Raw genomic sequence first — 25,224 nt, 5'->3', positions numbered from 1 at the left:
TAACAAAACACAAGCACTCAGGCAGAAAATAATAATGAGGGAATATTTAAATTACAACACCAATAAGAGCACTCTACAAAAATCAAATTGATAGAGTAAGAAATTGAGAAGAAATCTACAGTAATGATAGAAAAAAATAACAGCTTGAGGAAAAAAACCCTTTGCTATCAGCATCTCAGTATGCAGGAGTACAGAAAACTGCTCAGATTAAGCAACAGATTAATACATGTCCAATTACTTACACTCCAGGCCATGAAGTTAGAAAAGCCCCAGTCATTCTCCTTATGAAAGAACAAGTGACTAATACGACGACTGAATGATTTTTCATCATCCTTGTAGTTTATTATCTTGAGAACTGCTTGTGCATGACAGGACCATGACCTATAAATATAGAAGAAACACTTGAAACTCTTTCAAAACCAAGCTTTTTATAGTCATTACATAATTTTTTTTGTTAGGGATTTTGGGTACATTACTTTCACACTGGATTTTTTTTCCTTATTAGATGTTAATTGTTACTGAGGGCATGAACCTCTGAGGCTTTCTGAAGCGACATTATGAACCTGGAATGGAGAATTTCTTATGGCAACAGTGTTGATAAGAAAGTGTGTCAGTGACTTGCAGGTTGGTTTAAGAAGCTGAGGGCTCTCCCAGGTGAGTTAATTCTGATCTGCCTCACTGCACATGGATGGGCCAACTCCACGTGCTCTTGGTGTCTGCAGAGTGGGAGGGCTCAGCCTTTGCTAAGGAAAGGATGAGGAGCTTCTCCCCTCCCTCCCTCAAGATAAACTCTCCAACACTAATTGTCTCAGCAGCACTCCTTCATGACCATTGGTGCCCAAAACCACCCTACTTGTGCAAGGCAATCAGTCTGGACACAGCTCAGACAAGATCCTGTCACTGCCTCATGCAGTGGCACTGCTTGCTCAGCTCCACCAGCTGCACCTTGGTTGGTTCTTCTGAAGATCACCCTTTTTCTTTAAAACTTGGATGTGAATCACACGTCCTATTACTTGTTAATACACTTACAACTTTTTCTTTATATTCTGTCCTGAGCACTCACCTCTAAATTATAAAAATGATGAAGAAGTGCAACTTATTATTCAGAATAAATAACAAGCTTTGTGAGATTCAGTGCCAGAATGGAGTTACCCTATTGGAAAGGACACCTGAGAGGTCTGCACTTTTCCTAGATAAGCTACAGGAATGCCTCAGAAATTTGTAGGTATCTTTTAAAATTTTTCTATTATTTACAAAAGTGGTCAGAGGTAGTCAATATTGATTTGCATGCAGGACTCCAAGAACACACACATGTTCAGATCTTGCTGGATGAGCAACAAACTCCACTTAAGGACTTGTGTCCTGCTCTGCCTGCACTGGTAGCAGTTACCTGTTCACACACTTCACAGGGCAGCATTTATAGCTTGGCATGGTTAGAGAAGCTCCACTTTCATTTGAAATCAACCCAAAACTTTTTCCATGCCAAGAAAACTGTCAGTCAAGGACTTATCCTTCAGCAAGCATATATCTAAATTTTACCACAAACTTCTAGTCACACAAGCTGATTTTAGCTCATCCTAAAGAGGGGATTATTCTTATGCTTTGAGATTTAGAAAGGTGGGTAAAGGGCACTCAAACTCCTGCAAGAATTCTCTCCTCTTGCAGAAAGTGAGGTGAAGGTTTTTTTGTAGGTATTTGTACTTATTGCAATAGATTAGCCAGTATCAAGTGAGGAGTTGTACAATAATTAGAAGGGTCTTACGTGGAATCAGATTCAGCATTGCACTGAAGGAAGAATCCTACACTTTTTTGGTGTGGTCTGTCCGGGTAGAGTCGTGGCATTACCATGATCTTCCAGGGCAAGTTCCGTACGAAGCAGGGAGGGCTGAGCACTGACTCACTCAACCTGTTGAAGCGTTCCACTGTAAACTGAAATGTCGCTTCTGATCGCCAACTTGTATCTGTAACACACACACACACACACCCCACTGTTTGAAACACCTCACGTTCTTCACTCCAAAATGACCAACATCATGTAATATGAGCACATTTCATGTAGTGGAATATGGGAAGCAACAAAAACATTCCCATCCCAGAGGGACAGTGAACTACTTCATTACTGACGTCTCAATTTTTTCATTTTGAGAAACACTGCAACTCCATTCAGGCAAACAAGGCACTGCAAGACAAATTCCTTTTGTACACTATTTCTTTAAATGCTTCTTTAGCAGTAGGATTTGTTACCACTCCAGTTTCTTCTAAAGCAGCAGGTGCAGTAAGACAGACATCAAACACTCTACAACTAAATCACAGCCCACTCTAACTCTTCTTGTTGTGCAGCATCTCCACAGCCCAGTTTAAGTCACTTCCCTGCATGAACCCATACGCACAAAGGAATTTCACAATCTGTTCAGATGCCCTGTTGATATCATGTCATCTTTTAGTTGCTTTTGGCTTACAACAGTGTATCTTAAAACAGATTAATGCCATAGGTTGGTTGTTGGATTTTTGTAAAATTGTATCTGTTTGCTGAAATTCAGCTCAAGAGCAAGGTCCTGTTTTCTTTATGCTATGCAAAAACTTTAGAGATTTTTAGTGGTCTAGCACAAAATTAAATTAGACTATTTTTTTTTCAAAGAGCTTATTTTGACACACACAATTAAAGTAATTTTGCCTTCTTCCCACATACCCAGTTCTTCACCTACCACAATCTGTTCTGCTTCTGTAGCACTCAGCTATAACAGGGTGCTGGAGACTGTGACAGCTTCAGCAAGGCACAAGGCCAGCCTCTCTTTCCTGTGACACACCTCATAGTGCACTAAGGGAGGAAAAACCTGCAACTTATCCCAGATTATCTACAGTCCAGGGATGCATGAGACACTCCCCTCCTTCTCCAGTCTGACACTCGTGTCACATGGAATCCTCCTGGCTGTAAGGAGGTTGCACTAGCACACGGGGCAGCAGCCAGTACCCAGGGTCACCCTGCTGCTCTCACTGCACCCATGGGAGATGCACAGCTGAAAGTGTGCCACACATGCAGTGACACCTGAAATCAAAGAGCACTGAGGGACAGCACCACCGAGCCAGAAATCAGAAATCAGATTGTGAAATTGTGACGAGGCACACAGTACAACAAACGTGTTCCTTCCATACACAGACAGCAGCCGTTTACTCAGCTTGGCACAGCACCAGAGACAGCGCTGAATCATTTTTCCAAAACACAGGTGAGTCCTGATTGCTACCTTACTTAAAAAATGGAACATTCTTCATTACAATATGCAACAGGGTAAAGATTATACACTTCATACACAAAATTACCAAGTTTTATCCACAACTGCCAGGGAGCTATGACAGATTTCATTCTTCTCCCTTGTGAAGCAGTTTTCAAGCAGTTGTCCTACTCCCGAACTGCAACACAGAGGATTTTTTGGTGTATGGTCTGACAGCCATAAGCATTCCAATTGTGTCCTGAAGGTACTATGGCCCAAACCTGTTTCCTGTCCCCTCTGCTCCTGTAAAGACCTTCGTGTTGCCCTGAGCTCTCAGCTTCCTCAATAACACAACAATTCAAAGGATTACTTTCTCCTTTTTCCCTGCCTGGAAGTGCAGCTAACTAGCAGTCTGTCACCTACTTAAAAAATGCTCTCTTCCCAGTTTCACTACTCACTGCCCGTTGACAGAGGGAAAAGCTGATCTTCTACACCCAAGAACCTGACAGGCTGCAGACAGAGGAGCTCACTAACTTGATTTGCAGCCAGGATAATACAAGTCTGTAACACATTTAATAATTTAAAATCAGTCTTGCATCACACGTGTATTTCAAACCAACTCGAGGCCACCTCCCTGCTCACAATCAGGGTATCAGTGATTCTGGGCTCAGTCTGAGCTTCCAAAACAGGAGCCAAGTTTGCTTTCTGCCTCCTTTGATGCAGCTTTCAGAGACTTCAGCACAAGGATGCAGCAGTGCTGCTACAGTGTCAGCTAAAAAACACAGCCCACGCAGCATCTGCAGATGCTTCAGAGAAAGTTTGCCTGTATTTCTTGATTTCTTTTTAGGAAAGCCTGTGCATGAGACCTCATGAGGGAATTGGGAACTTTTCTCTGTAAAATATTTGAACAAGCACTAGTAACTGCTCCATAAAAATGCAGCCTTGTAACACAGGTCAACCCTGAAACAGAAGTTTCTTTAAAAATAACAACCTTCCTTTCTTTCCAGTAAGCCTAATTTTTTCTTAGCAAGTGTAATGGATTAAAGGAAGAATTTTATTAGAAAAAGAAGTTTACATAGCAAATGTGACAATTATTTTGAGTACATCAATAAATAAAGCCTTTTTCTGCCATCATGAACATGTCCTCCAGATGCCAGTTAAAGACTGCAACTGGCAGCAGGATAATTTAGTAGTGACTGGCAAGAGAGACTTTTATAAATCCCAGAACTACAAACTGAACACAAGGTAAAATCCAGCTGACAATACCTGGAGATATTCCAGGGAATGGACTTTCTTATGTGGAAAAGATTTTTTCATTGATGTGATGAATGTCACATTCAGCACCCTCAGAGAAGAAAGAGCCTTCAAATCAGAGATCCAAATACTGAATATGATCATTTTAAGGCTGAAACACATATTTAAATGTCGATACTTTTGGGAAAAGCAGATTTCTTTATTCTCTTAGTAAATGTTGCTACCTTGAAAGTGCACTGGAATTATTAAAATATTCTAAACCTGAATTATTAATGGAGAAACTGGCTGAATATTCTATGAATATTTTAATAATGATCCAAATACAGCATGCAATACCAGCATATGGCTAAGACTGATGCTTCTGAAAGCCTTCTTGCCTCTGCAATTCTTCACAGAAATGAGACTTCAGGAGGTAATGGCAAAGCTGCGAGTTTATGTTCAGCTAGGGACCTTCTGTTTGAACTTTAACTTCTAAGAGAATTTATTCTATATGTTGCTTTGAATACTGATGCACTTGCAAACAAGTTTTGATCAGAGCCTTGTTTTTATTAGTTTTTACTTTATTTGCAGAGGCTGCTATTCCAGGTTTTAAAGTCTGGTTCATTTAAGTCATTCTCCATCCAAAGCACAGCACAGTCCTTTAGCTGGTTCTTTTTAATTGCTAAGATTTCATACAGAGCAGCAACAGGTACTGGTCACAGCACTTGAGAGAACACAGCCTTATCTGAAAGTCCTGCTGCTGGTCCACTGCTGCTCCTGTTCCCTGTGCCTCACAATGCCTGCAGCCTGTTGCCTAGCAAAGGGGATAAGAGCTGCATTTTTTTTCCCCCCCAATCTTATCAGTCATTTCTTTATGTGCTAAGCTGGAAGAACAAAATCACCTCAAAAGTTTCTTGAACTCAGAAAATCACCAGAAAGCCGATTTCTATCATCCAGCTGGAAGCATCAACTTTCATCTTACTGTTCACCTCTCACAGGAACCACTAAACTCATTAATTTCACTGAACAGGTATCTAAATTCTTCTCATGCATTCTGTACCAGCTCAGATTGATGCCCCTTGCTATGAGTAACAGCAAAAGAAAGCTGCATGTTTATCAGAGAAGCCCATATCTCCCATTTTCCGTGTCTTTGGAATCTCTGAGCTGTACATTACCCATGCACATCATGCTGCAAACCAGATTAGCAAGAGCACAAACAGCAAGAGAGCAATTGCACCGATGTGTAAATAATGCAACAGCAAGCAACTAATCTGATTTACAAGACTTGGAAAAGAGGCATCATCCACTTATGTGATGCAAGTCTTCAGGAATGTTTTTTCAACTTAACATTTTGCAATAACACTCTTTCCTATCTGTGTCAATGCACAGCTGTAGCAGCACCAACATGTAGCCAGACACTCCTTATTCAAATATGATAATGAGGAACTATCACGAGTATTGCTTAATAATCCCTTGATTAATAATAATTCCTTGAACCCTGAAGGATGTCCCACTGGAGAGTGGGCCCAAGCTCCTGACCATGCTGAAAGCCCATCAAGGCATGAGAAGCTTTCACAAGTCTTCTGTCAAATGCCTTGAGATACTTCTTCTCCCTAGTGCAACACCTTCAATACCCAGTTCTGAGAAGAGTCAAACAGTTGGGAATTGACACAAACAGGTTCACAGTAGTTTTTTGGTTAAAGGGTCAATGTTATTCTGAATGGAGAGGTAAATATCTGATTACTTGCCAGCCCTGATAGAGCCTGGCTTTCATCAGCTATTTCTGCAGTTCAAGTCCCTATTTGTACAATTTGTACAAGTATGTACAGATCAACTAGTGGAAAACAATTTTTCTAAGTCATCAATGTGTTATGTACTGCTTGTATCAACAGCAAACACTACAGGCTTTCTACATATAAACATCTCTACCAAGAACAGAACTTAAACAGTTCTGCTCTAGCCAGTTGGTGTCAACCCATGTGGTCTTCTCTTGCCACCCTCTAAATATCATGGCCTGACAGATATTTAACCTCTTTTATAACAGCTTTTGGTAAGAACAGAATTCCCTGTTTCAGTCTCACCTATTTACTCTGAGCAATAAATCAAAACCCTCTGAATGAGATTAGGTGATCACACAAATAAAATTCATAGGCTAAGAAGACCACATTTTTCTTTCACTGCAAGACTCTGGTCATAGAAAACTTCATCTTTGCCAATGATACAGAGATAATTCAAACATGAGATGCTTTTGTTCCGAATTTAAACTCTATTCTCTTCATGGAACATTACTATTTTCTACCAGTATTCTATGTTCCTTGAACACATGAAAGTAAGCACTTTTTTGACCTTTAACCTCAAATTCTGCTTTTTCTGAAAAAAATTACTCAACATTTCTGCACAAATCTAACAAAATGTTTAAGTCTAGTCCTAACTGTACTCTCACAAGACAGCATGGAATATGGAACAAAACCCACTCATATGATGTTTCCCTTCTCCCAACTCAATTTTACCCATTCTTCAAAATGAGCAGTCCTTGCCCATATCCTTTCCTAAGAAAAGAAATATCGTTGCACATTTTCCTCACTAAACATAACAGATCTAGACTTGTTGCCTTTCTTTAAATATACCCAGAGTTATAATTATTTGATCTTCTGCAACAAACTGTATACCCTTATTTTCATTTAATGGACCAAAGGACTTCAAAAACACATGTCCCCTTGTATTAACAGGACATTAATACATAATTTTTTCTTCACTTTTGCAAGTAAAATTAGGCATCAGAACTGAGAGCAAAAGATGTTCATCAACAAAATAGTTGCCACTGACTTACCACACAAAGACAAAACCAGAGCACAGCTGCCACCTGACAAGAGAGCAGGACAGATAAGGATTCTAAACACCCTGAAGGAATTGTGTAACTGATAAAACTACTATTCAGCAAAACCCAGCTGCAGCACCTTTAAAGGGCTGTATCACAAAACATAACAATGGCCAAGAGCACTTTCTGCAATTTTTAAATGAGTACCTAGAAAGAGTACAAGAAAAAAATCCCAAGCCTTCAGAAGTCTAATCCTATTGTACAGCTATGTCAAAAGGATGCCTACACAGAAAGCCAGCAGCCATAACTACAGAGGGATTTATTTTTTTAATGAGCTACAGATCACAGGACACAGGTAAGAGATTGACCATTTTCTCCATTAAAATCATAAAATTAAAGAAGCCAAACAAATGCATTTATCAAATATTTACTTACCATCTTCCATGTCTTCCTCAGTGTTGTTATGTCCGTCAGCCATTGCTACATTCCCATTAATGACAGGATTTTGAGTAATTCTTGGAGGATCATCTGTATCTCCAGCTAAGACCAAAAAAAAATATGTGAAAATTAATCACACAATTAATAATCAGAAAATAACATTTTTGTCTCAGGTAGTGTTTATGAGACACACGAATGGTGCACATTTGCACAGAACAGCATTTAATTAAATTATTGCTCAACAGTTTTACTGGTATGTGTCTAACAAAAATTCCCCATATAGGTGAATATTTATGGATGAAGAAAAAGGTCCACATTAATGTGGAATACAGAGACAAAGAACATAAATTGACTTTTAAGTTTCCAAATGGCTTTACAATCAGCATCTTATAATCAAGTCTCATTAAATAAGAATATTTTCTTTACTTTCTCTTGCATTCTTACAATGCAAGAAATTTTTACACAAGTTCAAGTTTCTAATAGCAGACTTTTTAAACTAACAAGTTACTTTAAGACTTGTGTTACTTTTTTAAGGAAAAAACTGAACCTCTAATCAACTGTAATAGTAAGATTTAAATCTTACTTGGGGAAAATTGACAAGGAAATCTTTTAGGATTAAGGAACATTTTAGATATAACATTTCCAATTTCTAGCCATAACTGCCATTAAGTTTTGCTCCAGTGACCATTACATACATAAATGCCACTAAACCAAGAGACATGAGACAATTTGATGAACTGAAACCCCACTATTTTGATTGAACAAGCACCTTCCTCATTCCTCCAACAACTGAACAACACCTCCTTCCATTGCTTCCACACCAGTGGATAGTTTCAGCATGATTCCAGAAAAGTGGCTATATTCTTGGATAAAACAAACTGGGTTTTATCATCAAACAGTAAAACCTATAAGCCCTTGCAACCATCTCAAGGACAGGCACTACTTAAAAGACACTGGAATTTAAAAGGTCTGATGAGTTTCTCGTTGCTACACAAGTTGTGCTATTAACTTATATATTCTACTATCCCTCAAAAGCCCCAAGGTCACTGATCTGGGTAAACAGGAACAGTTTTATACCCAAAAGCTACACACAAGTTACTGACTGTGAGCACAGGGGATGCAGGTAACCTGTGCCACAGGATGGAAACCGTTCCCAAGGGACACGGCACGATCCCAGCTCCAGCACACCGGCCTGGCCGTGCCCTCGCCCGTCAGCACCCTGGACAGAGCCGTGCTCGCCACCGCCCTGCCGAGCAACCGAGCTCCCCACGGCCACGCAGGGCTGCCCACGGGCCGGGCTGCCCATCGACCCGGCTGCCCACCGACCCGGCTGCCAGGCTGTTTGCAAGAGCTGCCAACTAGCCTGGACAATTGCCTCCGACCAGACTGCAGCTGAATTTCTCCTGGGCAAAAGGGACAAACTCAAGTGACAATAGGAATCGCTGTGTGATCGTCTCCCGAGTCTTTTAAAGGCCAGGGCTCCCATCAAAGGTAGGAGAAACCACAGAAGTGCAGCAGCATCAGTCACCGGCTGCTTCAGAGCCGTCCCTCTCCTCAGAGCACACCACGCTTTTGCAGCCTCATTCCAGCTCACAGCACACAGGAAGATACTTTCACACTCGGCACTCCTATTCTGATTGTTTACTCTCCTGGGAAATCCGCACAAGTAGTAACCTCTGCCCTCAGCACGACAGAAACAGCTCAGGTTAGAGACTTACTCCTGGATTAGAGCTACGCTACATCACGAACATAATGCTCACACACGGCTTTTGGACACTTATTAGGGTGCAGCAGATCTCACTGAGGTACCAGTGACAGCGGTGTAGTGAAACACGCACTGGGCAGCACACACAGTAACACCTATGTTTTTCTAAATTCTTAGCTTTAGAACAAAAGCAAAATCAAGTATGACTTGAAGTTTTGACTTTGTAAGAAAAAGGTTTGCAGAAGAGTGGCTCGGGTGTGGTAGAGCCTCAGGGGCCCCTTCAGCAGCAACCGGCACTGGGAACGCTGCAGCAGAACAGCAAGTTAAAGATTTACAACAAAATTACGGGGGGACAGCTCTGAACTCCTGCAACTTAAGAGCAGGAAAATGACAAAAATCAAGAGTGAGAAGGAAAGATCCCCAATTTCATTTCAACATCCTGCCCTCCCCATCACTTTTTTAACCTTTTAACAGCACGTGCTGTTAAACAAAGCTGTTCTCTGGGTCAGCGCATTCTAGAAGCATACAGCATGTTCTCAAAATGTAACAATTGCTTATGCTAAATTAATACTAATATTTTTTTTAATTATTTTTCTTCCCAAAGTTATCATCAATGCAACTTAGTATCTGGAAACAAACTGAAGCAAACACCTGAGCTCTATTCTTCACTAAAAGCATATCCAAGTTACCTTTAAACAGAAAATTTAAATATCGACACCATGTTTCATGGGAAAAGAACTGCCCTTAACTAATAAAGAACTTCCTATGAGATACTGCTCTACATTCCCTGAAAGTATGAGGAATTAGAGAGGATAGCAATACCAATCAACTTAGACACTGTTTAGTGATAAGACAAATGACCCATGATGAATGCCCCTGCTGCTTCTTCTGACATAGATGGACACAAAGTTTGTGATACAGCTTTCAGATATGGAAACCAGATAACACCAGTCAATATTTTTGGCTACTGTGAAAAAGGAAGCTTTTAAACTGCTAATAAAATTCAACTAATCCTTTAGACAAACAAAACACAATCCCTCTTCCACAGATGTACTAGCAAGCAGTATAACAAAATGCATTTTCTACTAGAGCGTTGAAAACCAGTAATTTGTGTTTTCCTCTCATGTCCTTAACAGCTCATAGGAAAAATTGTAAAATCCTACCAAGGTTTAATTAAGAAACATGTTTTCCTTTGCCTCAAGCAGAGGCAATGCCTAAGACTTATTCAAATTATACATTACACGATTAAGAAAGAGAAAAAAATACCTGTCCACACTGGCCAGGAAAGCCTTCCTACCAAACATACTACTTAATACACTGCTGCCTTTAATGCAGTTTAAACCACAGTGTGCCAACATCACTCCAGTCATGTCATCTCTCCATTGCCACATCAGAATACCCAGTTCTAATGATATCCCTGGAATAAATTTGAGATGCAGTCTATGAATCAACTGAAAATTAACATAAACCACATCAATTAAGGAAGCATTACAACAAAGCAACTTTAGGAACAGGAAACGTTTTTAACTCTTTAAATACATTACTGCAATATTAAATGAACACAGCTCTCAATAGTAAAGTTGTAGACACTATAAGCCTGTGTTGTAAGAATATATTTTCCACCTCCCCAAAATGCAACACATAAACCTTTGTAGATGTTCTTTTGTTACAAAAAGGAATGCAAGGCAACACGAAAAATAGCGATGACAATTTCTTCTGAAACATTTAACATCATATACCATTTTCTCTCTGTCCATGGCACTGTGCTGCAAATGAAAAATACATCTTGAAGAGTTTACAGGGAGTCTCTGAGTTTGGACGATAAGGCAACTTCCAAGAATGGACATTTCAGATATTAGTGAGTTTGTGCACAAAAAAAAGCTTTCACTTAGTTACTGAAAGATCATGAATGCTGAAATAAGTCTAAACACCGAGATACGCAACTGGAACAAAACTGGAGCATGATGGCACAGTTTGGGAAGGTGGTAAGAAGTGTCAGTCACCTTACACAGACAAATTACTGGATTATACATAAATGACTCTGCAGGTGCACACTTCTCATCACCCATTAACTAAGCCTGTCACTGAAGTGTTGAGATGAAAGCATCAAAACAAAATGGTTGTGGCATTTGCTGCAGGGGAAAGTGGGACAGAGAAGCAAAAAAACCCCAAATACATTCTCTGAAACTATAAACTTCCCATATAATGACAGACCCTACAGAAAGTATATATATGAAAAGAAGTCTGCTTGTTATGGACTATGAGCTCAGTATTATCATGTTCAAATACTCACACTATTAAGCAATCAGAACTACAACAGTATCGATGATTAAAAAAAAACCAACAAACAACCTATATTAAAGAAAAGCTGTTCTGATGGATTCAGCCTGCTTATTAATATGAACTCAAGTGTCACTGTAAGATACATTGCTCTGTTGTTCTACTGTTCACAACAATTCAAATCCACAAGGATGGAATCACAGTTTGTCATATTTTTTTCCTACTGATGAGAAAGTAGAAAAAATTTTGTCAAGTTGATGTAGCTTCTGGCATAAGTTAAATCCAGTTTTAAGACAGGAGCACTGCAGAGTGCTCTGTCCCTGAGCTGCAGGACACATCACTCAGCATAAACACGTGTTTGCAGTCACATGTGGCCAAAAGCTACAGAATGACTCCACAAGCACAGCAATTCCACTACAGCAGAAACTGCCTCTGTTTAACAATGATGACGGCGAGCTACAACTTTACTAATCTTTCAGTCATGATTCACATCACAGCCATAGTCAAAGTCTGAGAGATTCTCTATAATATTTGTTATTAGCTTTCAGAGCTGGCAGCCACAGAGGAGAAACTGAAGCAGTCTCCGCAGCAGGTTATGAAACATTTGTTTCCTTTTGAGGTTAAGGAGACCACAGCGGAGGAGTAATAGTGATACTAAACACTGGGTACAGTTATCACACACATCCGCTCACTCTGAAACCACTGGCACTGAGGGTTTTACAGTCCCTGCAGGCAGCCTGCACAGCCCTCCATGCAGCAGGGCCACAGCAATCCCAACATCAGCAGGGAGCTGCACCAAGGGCAGTATCAGCAACCTGAAGGGAGTCAGTCATTCACTGCTGGCAGCAGCTTGAAGAATATCATGACCTTTCACATCCAGGGTCTTGATTTTAGTGGAAGAAAGCAGAAAACAACACTTTCTTCTCTTTTGCTGGACTAAACGGGCATTCCAGAATAAAGGTCTTCATGAAAGTTTTAAAAGGGCATTCTTCTCTTTAAATACAAATATAACCCTATATACAGATATGATAAAGGGGTGGGTGTGCGTGAATTCCAGTGGATGAGTGAACCCGCAGTAAACACTAGGAAAAGGACTTACTGAGCAAAAATATCAGGTGGCAGGAGATAAGAATAAAATCAGAGAATGCAAATGAGCAAAGTTCATGCTGTAACAGTCAACCTACATCAGCATCAAGGACATCCCGTGCATGCTCAACACATAGTCCAGGTTTAGCTTTGCACCTCAGTGTCAGGACTCAAAGCTGTCACACCCCTCGGGGCAGCGCAGCACAGCCATGGTTCTCTGCATTCACTACAGAACATTTCCTCTATTGTGGAACAAACCATAATCTCTTTAATAGTTTTTTTTTTAAATTATTTTTTTAAAATGTATCAGTATTGTAAATAAATAAAAATAAAGAAATATCTAAAAGTTTATGTCAATGCATAGTTTAAAATACCAGCCTGACATGGATAATAGCACAAAAGTAAAAAAAAAGAATTAAGAAATCACCACTGCTAGAAATCATAATGAATAAACATTCTGTGATTTCAAGTGCTATAATAAATATCATCTCTTTAACCACCAAGTTGATCCTTGCTATAGGAGCTATATGCAGCATATCAAAAGACATAACTGAGAAATCCCTAAAGCAAGCAGTAAATGCCACGCTTTCTGAAGCAGTTACCAAACCATGGTGGTGCAAACAGGATACTGAAGAGACTCAGAAAGCAAGAATATGAAAGTCAGAAAAATGTGAAGAAGATGATGAGCAAATACCTGCCTTGAGCTGGAAGAAACAACGCCAAGAGGTTATTTCACAATTCCAGAGAAGAAATGCCCAGACCATGCCTGTAAGGAGGCTGCAGGCACTCTGTGGAACTGGTTTTTATGTGGCTGTAACAGTTCACAAGAAAACTTCTGGGTTCCAGTAGCTTGCTTCTCCACAAGTCTGGAAACCATTGCTCTGAAAGCCAGATGAAAAGAGTGGCTCTCAAGAGGGCAGGGTTTAAAAAAAACAAACAAAAACCAACCAAACAAAAAACCAAATATCCAGGCCAAAAAGTAAAACCGAAACAACCACACATACCAAAATTATCCAAACAAGCTCCCACCTCCACAATCTGAATGGAATTTATTTACAGTAGTCAATCTTTGAACTACTAGAAGTGTTCAGAGCAAAAATTTCCCCACTTGCTCTGAAAGAACTCAGCTTTTCCAAAGCAAGAGAAACTATTTGGCCTCTAATCCCTACCTGCAGTTAGAATACAAACACCACTTACTGCACAAAGGGACTCAAGAGAAAAGGAATTAAATGAAAATCATTCTACACAGTTTCATTTTTCCAAGACAGTCCTAGGTTGCTATAATGAAAGATCTGAAGAGAAATCAAGCAATTTCTGTACTGTGGCTGCCTTTCAAAAGGCATCCAAAAAAAGCAATTCACCTAAAACATTTCAAAGGTATCAAACAGTAACAGAGACTGAGATTAATTTGGCCAGAAGAATGGGAGGAGGGAAAAGGGAAGTACATAAACCCCCATGATCCTATGGATCAAGATGTAGATAATTGCTGTCATGGATGTTTCCATTACTTATAAATATTATGTCATTTGTCTTCGCAGTTAAAAGTTAATTCTCCCATTAGCAAAACTGGGTAAAATTTGCTTTGGCTTCATTTATTATTTTCCTTTCTTCATGGCTCATTACTTGATCAGTGCCAAAAGGTGTATCTAGAAATGTCTGTACCATAACAAGAAAGTTATGATTATAATGACTAAGTCTTAAGGGGGAAAAGCTTCTAGAGAAGTATCAGGAGGCAGAACCAACCTTACAGACTAAGGGAGAAAGGTATTAAGGGCACAGAAAGTGAGGAGACTTCCAGCTAGGGAAATAAGGTTTAAAGATCTTCAATCCTTTCAAAATTTCCTCTATTACATTTAGAAAGAAAGGAGAAAATACATTTATTTACTAAAGAGCAAGTAGCCAACATTAAATCTCAAAAAAAAAAAAAACCAAAAAAACCAAAACCAAAACCCAAACAGTATTATACGGAAGTCTCTTGCTCTCTAATTGTCATCTGAAACAAGTAATTATTGCATTATTGACTGGGAACTGCAAATCTCCCACAGTAGGAGATGATGTTACACAAGACAGCAAATGAAGAACTGGGATGGGACAACTTCCTGGAACCAGACTCATCTCTGCCGTGCCTACAGAATATGCAGCAATGACTAGACAGACAGTAACAACACTGCAGCCACCACTTAGGACACTGATCAATCATTATGTTCTGCTGCCTTGCATTCCCATCTCTGGGTCTGCCCGGCCAAAGAGGACATTTTGACAAAGCACAGGACGGCCAGACTGGTTTCTAACTGCGCCAATGTAACTAATGAATGGGAACTAAATTGTATTAATAGATTACATGATTATTCTATTCTTAGATAAAGCAAAGCAGTTACACTCTAAGAAGACCCTGAACACTGCACAACACACATGAACAATACCAGTCTGTAAGGTAAATAGTATCAGAAGCTTCATCCCACTGATACAGTTATCTCCGTGGGAAAATAAATGGGAGGTACAATGTAACTTTGTGGATAGAAAAATAGTTGAGAACAAATAGCCAACTCAGAATCTGCTCCATAACTAAGAAGTTTGCTGCAGCAACTCATTTGTCTGCTCATCTTCAAAGACAAGAGCAGTCTGATGGCACTTTACCAAACAAAACTCTTAAATGTCTTAGAAATGTGATTAACTTCCTACTATCACAAAAAAACCATTTAGGGTATTATCAATACACCCACGCAGCGGACTAAGCTGCCATTAAAGAAGTCCCCCCAAAAACTTACTGAAACCAAGAGTGACTAAATCACCTGCTTTCACCATTTTAACCCTTTGCTTTATGAGTAATTCAGTGTCAGATGAAAGATTGTGTGAACCAGAGTTCAGTTTGGACACTAACAACACACACATAATTATCCAACAAATGTACAACTTTATGCTCTTGGTGAAGAGTGTGTATAGGCAGCCTTCACATTTCAAGGGATCTTTCAAATGCTTTTTAAGCCCCAGGTGTATAATAACTGGGGTAGACAGCAGCACTGGCATGAATTTTTCTTCAGTACGGTGAAATTATTTAGCAGAAGATACCAACCTGCCTGTCTCATTATCCTGGCTTTATGCATTATACAGTGTCACAACCTCTTGGAAGCCATCAGGACAAGAGAAGGTCTGCTGAAAAATTTTTCACAGTTTTTTTCTTAGTCTGAAGAGCTTTTTTAGCTTAGGCTGTGCTTCTAGAAACCAATCAGATCAGGAAGAAAGGCAGGAAGACTGCTTCTGGCTACCCTGTAATACTCAAAAAACAGTAACTAGAACAGTTGACAAGATAAATTATTTTCTTCCATGATCAGGAAAGGCAGAAACATCAGAAGTGTCATGACCTATTATGGCAGCAGCTCCTGGACTGGCACTACCTTCTCCTTGCTGTATCTAGAGCAGCAAGGCTACAGAAGCAACTACCTCAACTCGTCAGGTCTTGTCTCTGCACATTCCAGAGATGGCAGTGTGATTACATCTCTGCTGCGGGTCGGGCACTCAGTCCCAACCTACCGAACACACCCTCAACAATGTGTTTTTCCAGTATCACACCCCTCTTTATGTTTTACTGCTCTACTGAGTAATGTCCTTCTCTACTGCAACAACAAAGGCTACCATCTGTGGCATCACTAGAGAGGCTGCAAAACTACTCACAGAAAAAAAGGAAGTTCTGAAAGAGGGAAGAAAAGGATGTCCCCTGAGCTGGAGGCAGGGCAGCCCAAGGGCCATAGAGTATTTCTGTTTGTGTGACATTATACTCAGCATGCAACAGTGCTGTGGACATGTTCTTGGTGCGTTTAAAACAGACAATTAAAAAGCAATTAAAATAAGCATATTTGGATAATAATATAAGCACATTGTGGAATTACTGATTCTGCTCCCATTAGCACCTCTCTCTTTCCTTGTGGAAGTCTAGAAAAGCACACACCTCCACCACCTGGACCAGCATGATTTTTATTACTCCGATACATAAATTTTTCAGAACTCACTTCTGTACCATTTCGGATGAGTACAATCCACAGTCTCAGAGAGTCTTGGGATACATCTATTTAACTGAATACAATAACTGAACACTCACAGTATGCTTAAGAAGCAAAAAGGTTTTGCACATATACCAGTAGCATAAAACATTGCCTTACATGGGTATGATCACACACACCACTTGCCCAAACCAGCTCTGAAGGTACACTGCTTCTGCGCAGTTCCTTTGCTACAGAGTCAAAATATTATTCACCACTATTTCAGATTCTGTAACTGTTTTGAGACCAGATTCATCCTTACAGCAAAGGCTAATTGCACTGCTGACTCCTGAACTCAGCCTTGAAGCATGCTGAGTTTTGCTCACACTAGCAGTAGCACAGGAAGGTAGCTTGATTGTATTTTCCTAATAGTGACGTGATTTTTAAACTGTTGAAACACTGTTGATCTGTCCATGTTGGAGTTTAAAAGCAAAATTAATTTCCTGGTAGAGAATTGGATATGTTAGACTTCCATATGCATATGGACTTGCATTGGAACTAATTTTATAAGCCTATGAGCAAAAAATATAAACCACCTACTTTAGCCCCATCTTTTAATTTACCTTTTAACAGAAAAGATGACACCAAGCCACAGAAACTGTGCAATGTGACCAAAACCCTCACATTTAGGGATCTAACACTTCCAGCATTTCCTCCTCTTATTTTCAGAAATGCTTTAAAGGTCTTCCTTTATTATTGCAGATTTGCTAATACTGATCTTGTTTTCCCTCTTCTTATGGGGCCAGCTGTGCAGAGAAATGGATAGATAAGTAAAGTATTCCACGTTCACAGAATCTGACTCAGTAGATGCAGGTAGCTGGTAGTTCTAGACTAGGCTTTGGTGAGAAGAGAGAAAGGCAAATAAATCAGATTCAGGAAAATAACATTAACAACTACATAAAACTGTGAAAAACCAGGCAAGCACAGTTAATCGTATTTCCTGACAACACAAACAAGCTTAAATCCAGGCTTCTTTGCTGCATAGTAAAGGAGTCAAAATCAAATATGCTCACAAGAAAGTATTCCTCTGAGGATAACTATGGAATGTGTTTCAGAGGTGGCTGTTACAGCAAAGCAGCCTGAAATCCCAGGCCAAAGCATCTCCAAACTTGATCTGGCAATCCCATGGCAAATCTAGAAAAATGCAAAAACTGTGTCCCTGAGGACACAAGGAGTGGTGATCACTCTGCCATGCCACTGGATGCATATACTGCCCAGCTGAGATTCACAACTCAAAGATCTCAGTAGCACAGTATCTGACTATGTTTTTATTGAGGTGGTGGCTTCTGCAACCAAGAACCACTACAGGCTGTAATTAGCACAATGCACTGAGTACTAGAGCAATCTGAAATGTAGTATGGAAGCAGAAAGATATTGTTTATACAGAAGAATTGTAAATCAAGCCTGCCGTGTGTGCTGGTTTGGCTTCTTCATGACTAGAGGGGAATATAGGATTTTCTACTACTTATAATACACAAGGGACTTCATATTAAATTACCAGAATGCAAGTTTAAAGAAACAAAATCCGCTCTCCAGACTTTCAGCACATCTTTCCTCAATTATCCAGGACCCTTCCTAGTCTAATCAGTCAATACCACTGAACAGCCATTTGATACATTGTACCATCTTTATTTTCCTTGTTGTAACTTCTTTACTTCTCCTATACCTTTTCAATATGGAGGGGGAAGCAAGGCTGTTAACCAGGCTGCACTCAGAGTTCGAAATCAGCAGCATAGGGAATGTACACAAAGCATTTATTATTGCCAGTTCACTTCCAAAGGCGATGCAGTGAATGGAAGAAGATTCTACGAGGAGCAGTGAAAAGGTACAGAGGCAGCATGGCCAGGCTCAGACACCCTCTGGGTGTGCACAGCAGGGAAGGGAACTCGCCATCCCTCCCCTGCACTCACGTTAAACATCAGCATCTGCCACTGACAGACCTCCACACACCAGGTTAAACAATTTTTGCTCAGTCCAGGGTGGCTAATCTTATGCAAATATTCAGGGTTTCCATAAGGAACTTCTGAGCATTCATACAAAAAAATCTGTTACTAGCCTAAAGTATTAAAAAAAAAAAAAAAAAAAAAAAAAAAAAAAAATAAAATTCTTGACTAAGAACACAGTTTTGTAGAATCTATAAAACTTTACTGTAGGAAAGAAATGCCTATTGCCAAAGCGTCTGGCACTTTTCATTCAAAATAAAGAGCCGGCCCAATTGTGGAGAAGCATCCAGGCAGTGTGGGGCTGGGAGCAGGATCAGCCCTACCTGCCCAGGTGAGTTTCCTCCTGCTCTGAAGAAGAGCCACGGCACTGAACTGCAGAGCTGAACCAATTAGTGTGGGGTGCCCAGTGCTGATAAATCCTAACCTCACATCAGGGTCGCTTTTACAAGCGAAGATTAACTGTGGGGAAAACGACAACAACAATTAAACCATTCAAGGTCTGAGGTTTGAGGTTGTTTTGTTAAGTTCTTTATGTGAACTGATCCACATGCACACGTGCACAGCCTGGTAACACAGGAACATTTACTGCTTCCTGCCAGCCATACAGGGAGCACTGCTGACAAAATCATTATTTCCTACTGAAATTCAGTTTTCACTGTGTATAGTAACAGATACATTTCCAGCATAATAGCAAACCATGATTTTAAGAGATTTCAGAGATTTCTACTCCAAAAAAAAAAAAATCTATGCTTTAAGTGTAAACGTCTGTTTTTGATGTAATTAACAAGCAGTAATAACGCTCTCATGTAAAATTAACAACTGCAAAATGAGCAAAACAAAAAATGTTCCTTTTTTCACATGGGATGATCTAGAAAAGAAGCTGCTTTCTTATTGTTTAAGACATAGATTTCAGAGTTCTGTTCTCCACTAGTTTCCCAAATTCCTAAAAGACATGGTTCCCAGGAGCTTTTGAGGTTGTTCCTTAAACTCAATTTTCCAGCCTCGCCTGTTAGCACAGTGCCATGTCCCACAAAAGCTTCACTGACCAAAGAGGATGAACATGGAATGACTGTGCATGAAAGGGGTGTCCAGCTGGTACAGGAGATTTGGTGATGTCCCTGCCTTGAACACGAAAAAGGCTCAGGGCTGGTGCCCCAGGGAGCAGAGACTGTGGGGTGCTTTACCCCATCCTGCTCCCATTTGGAAATTCCCATCCCTCCATCAGTGTCCCTGTTTTCACTGAAGTCTCCACGAAGATTTTGGGGTCTAGACACTCCCAAGAAACCCCAGCCATTAAATTTCTGGCTAGCTTTAATCTACTGAATCATCTGCCAGGTGGCTGCTTTCTTCTAGTTTGCAGCACGAAAATTAGCAATCACTAAAATAATTTTAGAAGCCTTAACAGAGCACTGATGCAACAGCTTTCCTCAGTCTCTACAACAGAACCATTAAATCCCAAAGCAGTTTACACTTTCTTCAGCATTCATTTTGACTAAGATTTAACCTTTATTTTCCCTTTCCATTCTGACAGCAACCTTTCTACCTCCAAGTGTTAATGCAAGAAAATAATTACTTAGGCTCTAAGAAAGAACTGATTATTGTTGTAAAACGTTCTGAAGATCAGCTTCACTTTGCTGCTTTGAAGATGAAAGTTACTGTACTGAAAACATCCAAATGTTAGCAGACACCAAAATTAGCACTAAACAGTGTTAATTATTTAATACTGTCTACATGAGGAACAATTTTCTTCAAACAAATAACACAGCTGAAAATTTTTTTTTATGGAATCTCGTGTGTCAGTTTCCACTATTTACCATGGAATTCTTAAAAGAATGCAGACGGGAACTTTATAATCCTCACTTAAGCACTCCACTGACAATTTTACCACTTTTTCTTTGTCAGCAATTTTAAGTCGCATTCTTTTCTTACTGAAAACAAAAGAAAACTTTAAAGTGACTGAAAAAGCTTTTCCTGTTTAACTATTCAGTGTTAAACAGCCAGCCAGCTGTTCTGGTGCCACACAGGCTGCCATGGGACCAGGGAATCAAGTCCCTGCTTCCCCAGGCCTATTAGTTAAGCAATCACAATCAGGAATGAAGCTATACTTTGTATTCTAGAGAAAACAGTATACAGACACAGCCATATACAGATTTTGAGGCTAACTTGCTTTTCCAAATCCTAACACAAACACACCGAAATCCACGAGGCAAAGAAACTGCTGTGTACTCCTCCACAGGAACATTATGTGAACAGCCAAATTCACACCTCCAAACCTGAGCAACTTGTAATACAAACAAGAATAAAGAAGAACCTACTGCTATACCCTGGAACACCTCTAAACCAGCAATCTTTTAGAACTCCATCACAGACAGAGCTTCTTGAACCCTGTACCTCATACAGGAACATCTGCAGCTGCAAACTCCAAAGCTACATGATTTATGCAAACAACTACTTCAGAAACAGAAATTTGAGAGATGCATTCAAAAAGGAAGACCTCATGCCTATGTAATTTCATTTTCATTTGAATTTAAAGAGCAACCAAATGGCAGAGGTGGAGGGATAAGGATGTTTCTGATGGAGTTTATTGTATATGGTGTGGCTCTCAGATTTCAGTGATCTCAGTAGTGTCCAGATGTGTCACCATCCCAAATAATCACCCAAATTAGTTTTCCCTTGTAAAGGGAGACAAAACAAGTTGGTCGAATTTCTTCTTCTTTTTTTGGAAAACTGAGTTACTTCACAAGTAGCAGCAGTTATAATTAGCACATTTTTCATCAGAAATACATTCTGAAGATGAAATTGTATTTCACTGCTCACGTTTGTTGCATATTTACTTTCTTACTACATATTACACTTAATTTTTGTTTCATGAGCCAAATCCTCAGATAGTATTTCAATAGCTTTCTGGTCAACTATTCTTAAAACATAAAGACAACAAAATAGACTTGAAAATACATTTTAGGACAGTTGGCTACTGTGTGTCACTCTGTGAATTACATCTTTCTTATACTTTGCAGAACACCCTAATTCCAGATACTCTCTTCTTTCTGGTAAATCTTCCCGACTACTTCTATTTTCCCTCCACTGCTAATACCACTCATCTGAAGCAAATTTTGAGGACTTCCAAAATTAATTACTGCCTTCCTGCTTTGCCTCTGGCTAGAAGTTGGTATAAACACGACCATCGAATTGAGCTGTATTTTAAATTCCTTATTCTGTTGAGGATGAATGATTCTTCCTTTGTCTCAGGACAACCCAAAGTCCCTTAAGTTTACTCCACACCCTGTATTTTTCTCTCTAATAATGCAGCATTTTGTGGTCTGTGTCACCATCAGCCACTACAACCTCACACACAGCTGGGACGGAAACCCTCACTCCTCACACTTCTTTTGCTCCAGTTAGTTTGTTCACATTTCCTGCTACAACTTTTACCCCACAAATGCTCTCACTATTTGGAGTATATCCCTGGAGCCTACAAAAGCAGATTTTTTTGGCAGTCCTCCCCACTACTGGATCCTCACTGCCTCTCTTTTTCCTGGACTACTTTTCTGTAACTTTAAAACTGCTAGCAGTTTTCCTTGAAGGGGTGTGAGCATGGCATAGTGCATGGCAGTGGATCACAGGGGAGAAGAGAAAAATAAACCCAAACACAGAGGTACACCACAAAATGTCTAGTATGTAATTCCTGGCACTTCCTTAGCTCCAGACCTTTTTCACCAAAAAAATTCAATTAAGAAGCCATAAGGATGTTCCTTCTTTCAGAGGTAGAGCTGACATGATTTAAGAGATCTTGCTGAAGAAATAGAAGTACCTACAATAAAAAAAGTATCTGCAATAATGTGCATTATTTGCAGGATTTTCATTAAAATTGACTAAATTTTTTATTTATTAAAGCAACTTAACTGAAGCAGAGAGCTCCAATTTAAATGCCATTACAGTCAGGTCTGACCCAAACCTGAAACAAACTCCAGCTGCCACTGGTCAAAGTCAGAATTAGAGCAGGATTTAAGAATTACTAGAGACAGTAATAATTTAACTGCAACTGTTATCCCTTCTGGAAGGAGAAACTTTTTCTCTGAAAGAAAGGAAGAGACACGCTGTGCCTCTGCAATAAAGAATAAAAAGAGAGATAAAAGACAAATTTAAAAAAAGGAGAAGATAAAATAGACAGGGATTGAAAAGAGAATGGCTACTTTAGTGGTTATTTTGCTGGAGGTTATCAGGGAGGAGAAGCTGCTCTCTGGGACACAGCTCTCAGACCAGCAAAAGAAGCAAACCAACCCTTTGAAAGAATAATCAGTTATTTTACCTACAGAAACCAGGTGGCTGCAAGTGGCAATGCTGTGTTTATCCAGGTGGTAACACAACACTGGCATACTTCTAACAGCTAAGCTACACAACAGGAAATTTATCTGTGCATATGTAAAAGGAGAGTCTTTACCTGTTTAAGCTTGTTCACAAACCCCATCAGACAACACAATTTAGATTTTTACCTAGCAGATGCACCTTTCCCCCCCATTGCATCCTTTGACCATAAAAATGTTAAAATAAACATACACTGTTAATTCATATGGCCAAGCTCAGGTATTTTAATGTCCCTGTGGATGTTATATTATTGATACATTTTCAGTAAACTTTAAGATCAAAGAAATCCCACAAGACCAAAAGGAGAGAAACACAGACAAGGGGACAGGGTAAGCACATCTCTGTCTGCCTTTGATTTGGACAATCTGAGTAAACAAGATATTGCATTAAACATCTAGATGATAATCTGTGGGATGCTGGAGATCCCTGAGATTTTATCAGAAAATTTCTATCAAGCTGTAGGATCTCCCCACACTGCCCTTCTCAAGGCAGGGCCCTGGGATTTCAGCCACCTGCAGCTGAACTGCAGGAGGGAGGCAAAGCAGCCCAAGGACCCGGCTGCATACACAGGAAAAATACCACATCCACTACTGCTGGTTGCACAGTGCAAGATAAAAAGGTGTTCCTCCAGTGTTCAAAACACTGCACATGCCACCCTCTCTTCTTTGAAAATTAAAATATTTACTTCAAAGTGCTGACACAGAATAAATGACCCCAGAACAAAGAGAAACACCATTCAATTAATTTACAGGCACGTGGTTTTAGCTTTTGCTATTGCCATCATACCTAACACATGCAGTGTTCACAGCCAAATTTGGGTTTATAACTGGGGGAAGGGTATTTTCATTATTTTCTGCAAATCCTATTAGCAATCAACTCAGCAAAATTTCTCAAGCAAACAGGCTACAAATGTAAGGATTTCAACGCCAATAGTGCTTATTCCCCGCCTTAATCTAATCCAGCACCCTTGAAGTCTGAGCATATTCCCAATCCCTGCAAGCTTCCTTCTCAGACACAATTCTGAACTCACCCTGCTGAGCCGTACAGGGAACTCCCATTTGAACGCTGAGCTCCAGCTGCTGGGGAAAAGGAAAGACTATTCCACATCTACCAATAAATGCACCCCCCATGCATTTGCACACATGCAGACAAACTGCCTCAAGCACTGCAGCAGAATCCTGTTATCCCTCTGCAACTGAGGTTAAGAACCAGCACGGAGTGACAAACTCCTGCTACACAACAGCACTGCCTGCACTGCATTAACTGCATGTTACAACTGCTGTTCTAGGGACAACTATGATATTTTTTAAGAGAAAAAAGTCTGCAGGACGTGCAGAGTTCCCATGAGATTTTTTTATCAGTTTTAACAACTATGCAATCAGATTGGCTCAACAAGGATACAGCTTTCACACTTTCTGTTCTCTAAGTGAGGACTAAATCAGAATCAGTAGTCTTGGTATTATTTATAGAATTGAGGTTTATTTTAGTATTATTGACACTATTATTTTAATACTTGACTTACATAACTGCTTTATCTGAGATCAAAGAAATGATCCTACATTTTATTTCATATACTAGTGTACTTGGTATGGCTACATCTTGAACAGGATCAGCAATCCAAGTTCCAGTAATACGATTTCTCAACAACCAACAATCAGAATCTGTGCTTACACAGGTCCATAATCTTTATTATGCTTTATGTTCAGGGTGAAACAAAGCAAACCAGGAGACAAAAAGCATTCTAGAGTTCTAGGGCATTAAGGGTTTTCACTTTTTGAGTTTTGTTCAGAAATACAGAGAGGATGAGTGAAAGCCTTGGCAGGTACATGATGCAGACAGATGGCAGGTACACGATGTGCACACAAGAGCTGTTCCTGCAACTACTGGCTCCTGCTAGCTCACTGGTGCTCTATAAACTTTTTAAAATGGTAACATGCACTTCAGTAGACCTCCAACAACTTAACTCCAACACTTATATTTTATTATCATTGCTTGAAAAAACACATCTCAGAGAGCTGGTAGAACTCTGTGGAAAGGAGAAGGCATTTCTCACCACTACGAGTGGCATATTCACAGCAATTTGTATTTTCTCCCAAATCTTAGAACAACA

At 39.8% G+C, this 25,224-nt stretch overlaps 1 protein-coding gene across 2 annotated transcripts in view; it reads right to left on the bottom strand.

Annotated features, from left to right (window-relative positions):
• The window catches only part of USP7 (ubiquitin specific peptidase 7), a 67,533-nt gene that overhangs the window by 29,761 nt on the left and 12,548 nt on the right, over window positions 1–25,224 (bottom strand). The window contains exons 2-5 of one of the 2 annotated variants that reach the window (XM_014894584.2): window positions 7,696–7,800; window positions 7,273–7,305; window positions 1,763–1,961; window positions 243–381 (exon numbers count right to left, since the gene is read on the bottom strand). In XM_014894584.2, coding sequence (XP_014750070.1) covers window positions 243–381; window positions 1,763–1,961; window positions 7,273–7,305; window positions 7,696–7,800 — 476 coding nt within the window. The remainder of the gene's footprint in view (window positions 1–242; window positions 382–1,762; window positions 1,962–7,272; window positions 7,306–7,695; window positions 7,801–25,224) is intronic. The other variant, XM_014894592.2, reaches the window with a different exon arrangement.

Source organism: Sturnus vulgaris, chromosome 16 (genome assembly GCF_052056855.1).
Source record: "Sturnus vulgaris isolate bStuVul1 chromosome 16, bStuVul1.hap1, whole genome shotgun sequence".
In the NCBI taxonomy this organism is placed as follows: Eukaryota; Metazoa; Chordata; class Aves; order Passeriformes; family Sturnidae; genus Sturnus; species Sturnus vulgaris.
Note: the sequence above shows the minus strand (reverse complement) of the source record. Positions and strands in the feature narration are given on the sequence as shown.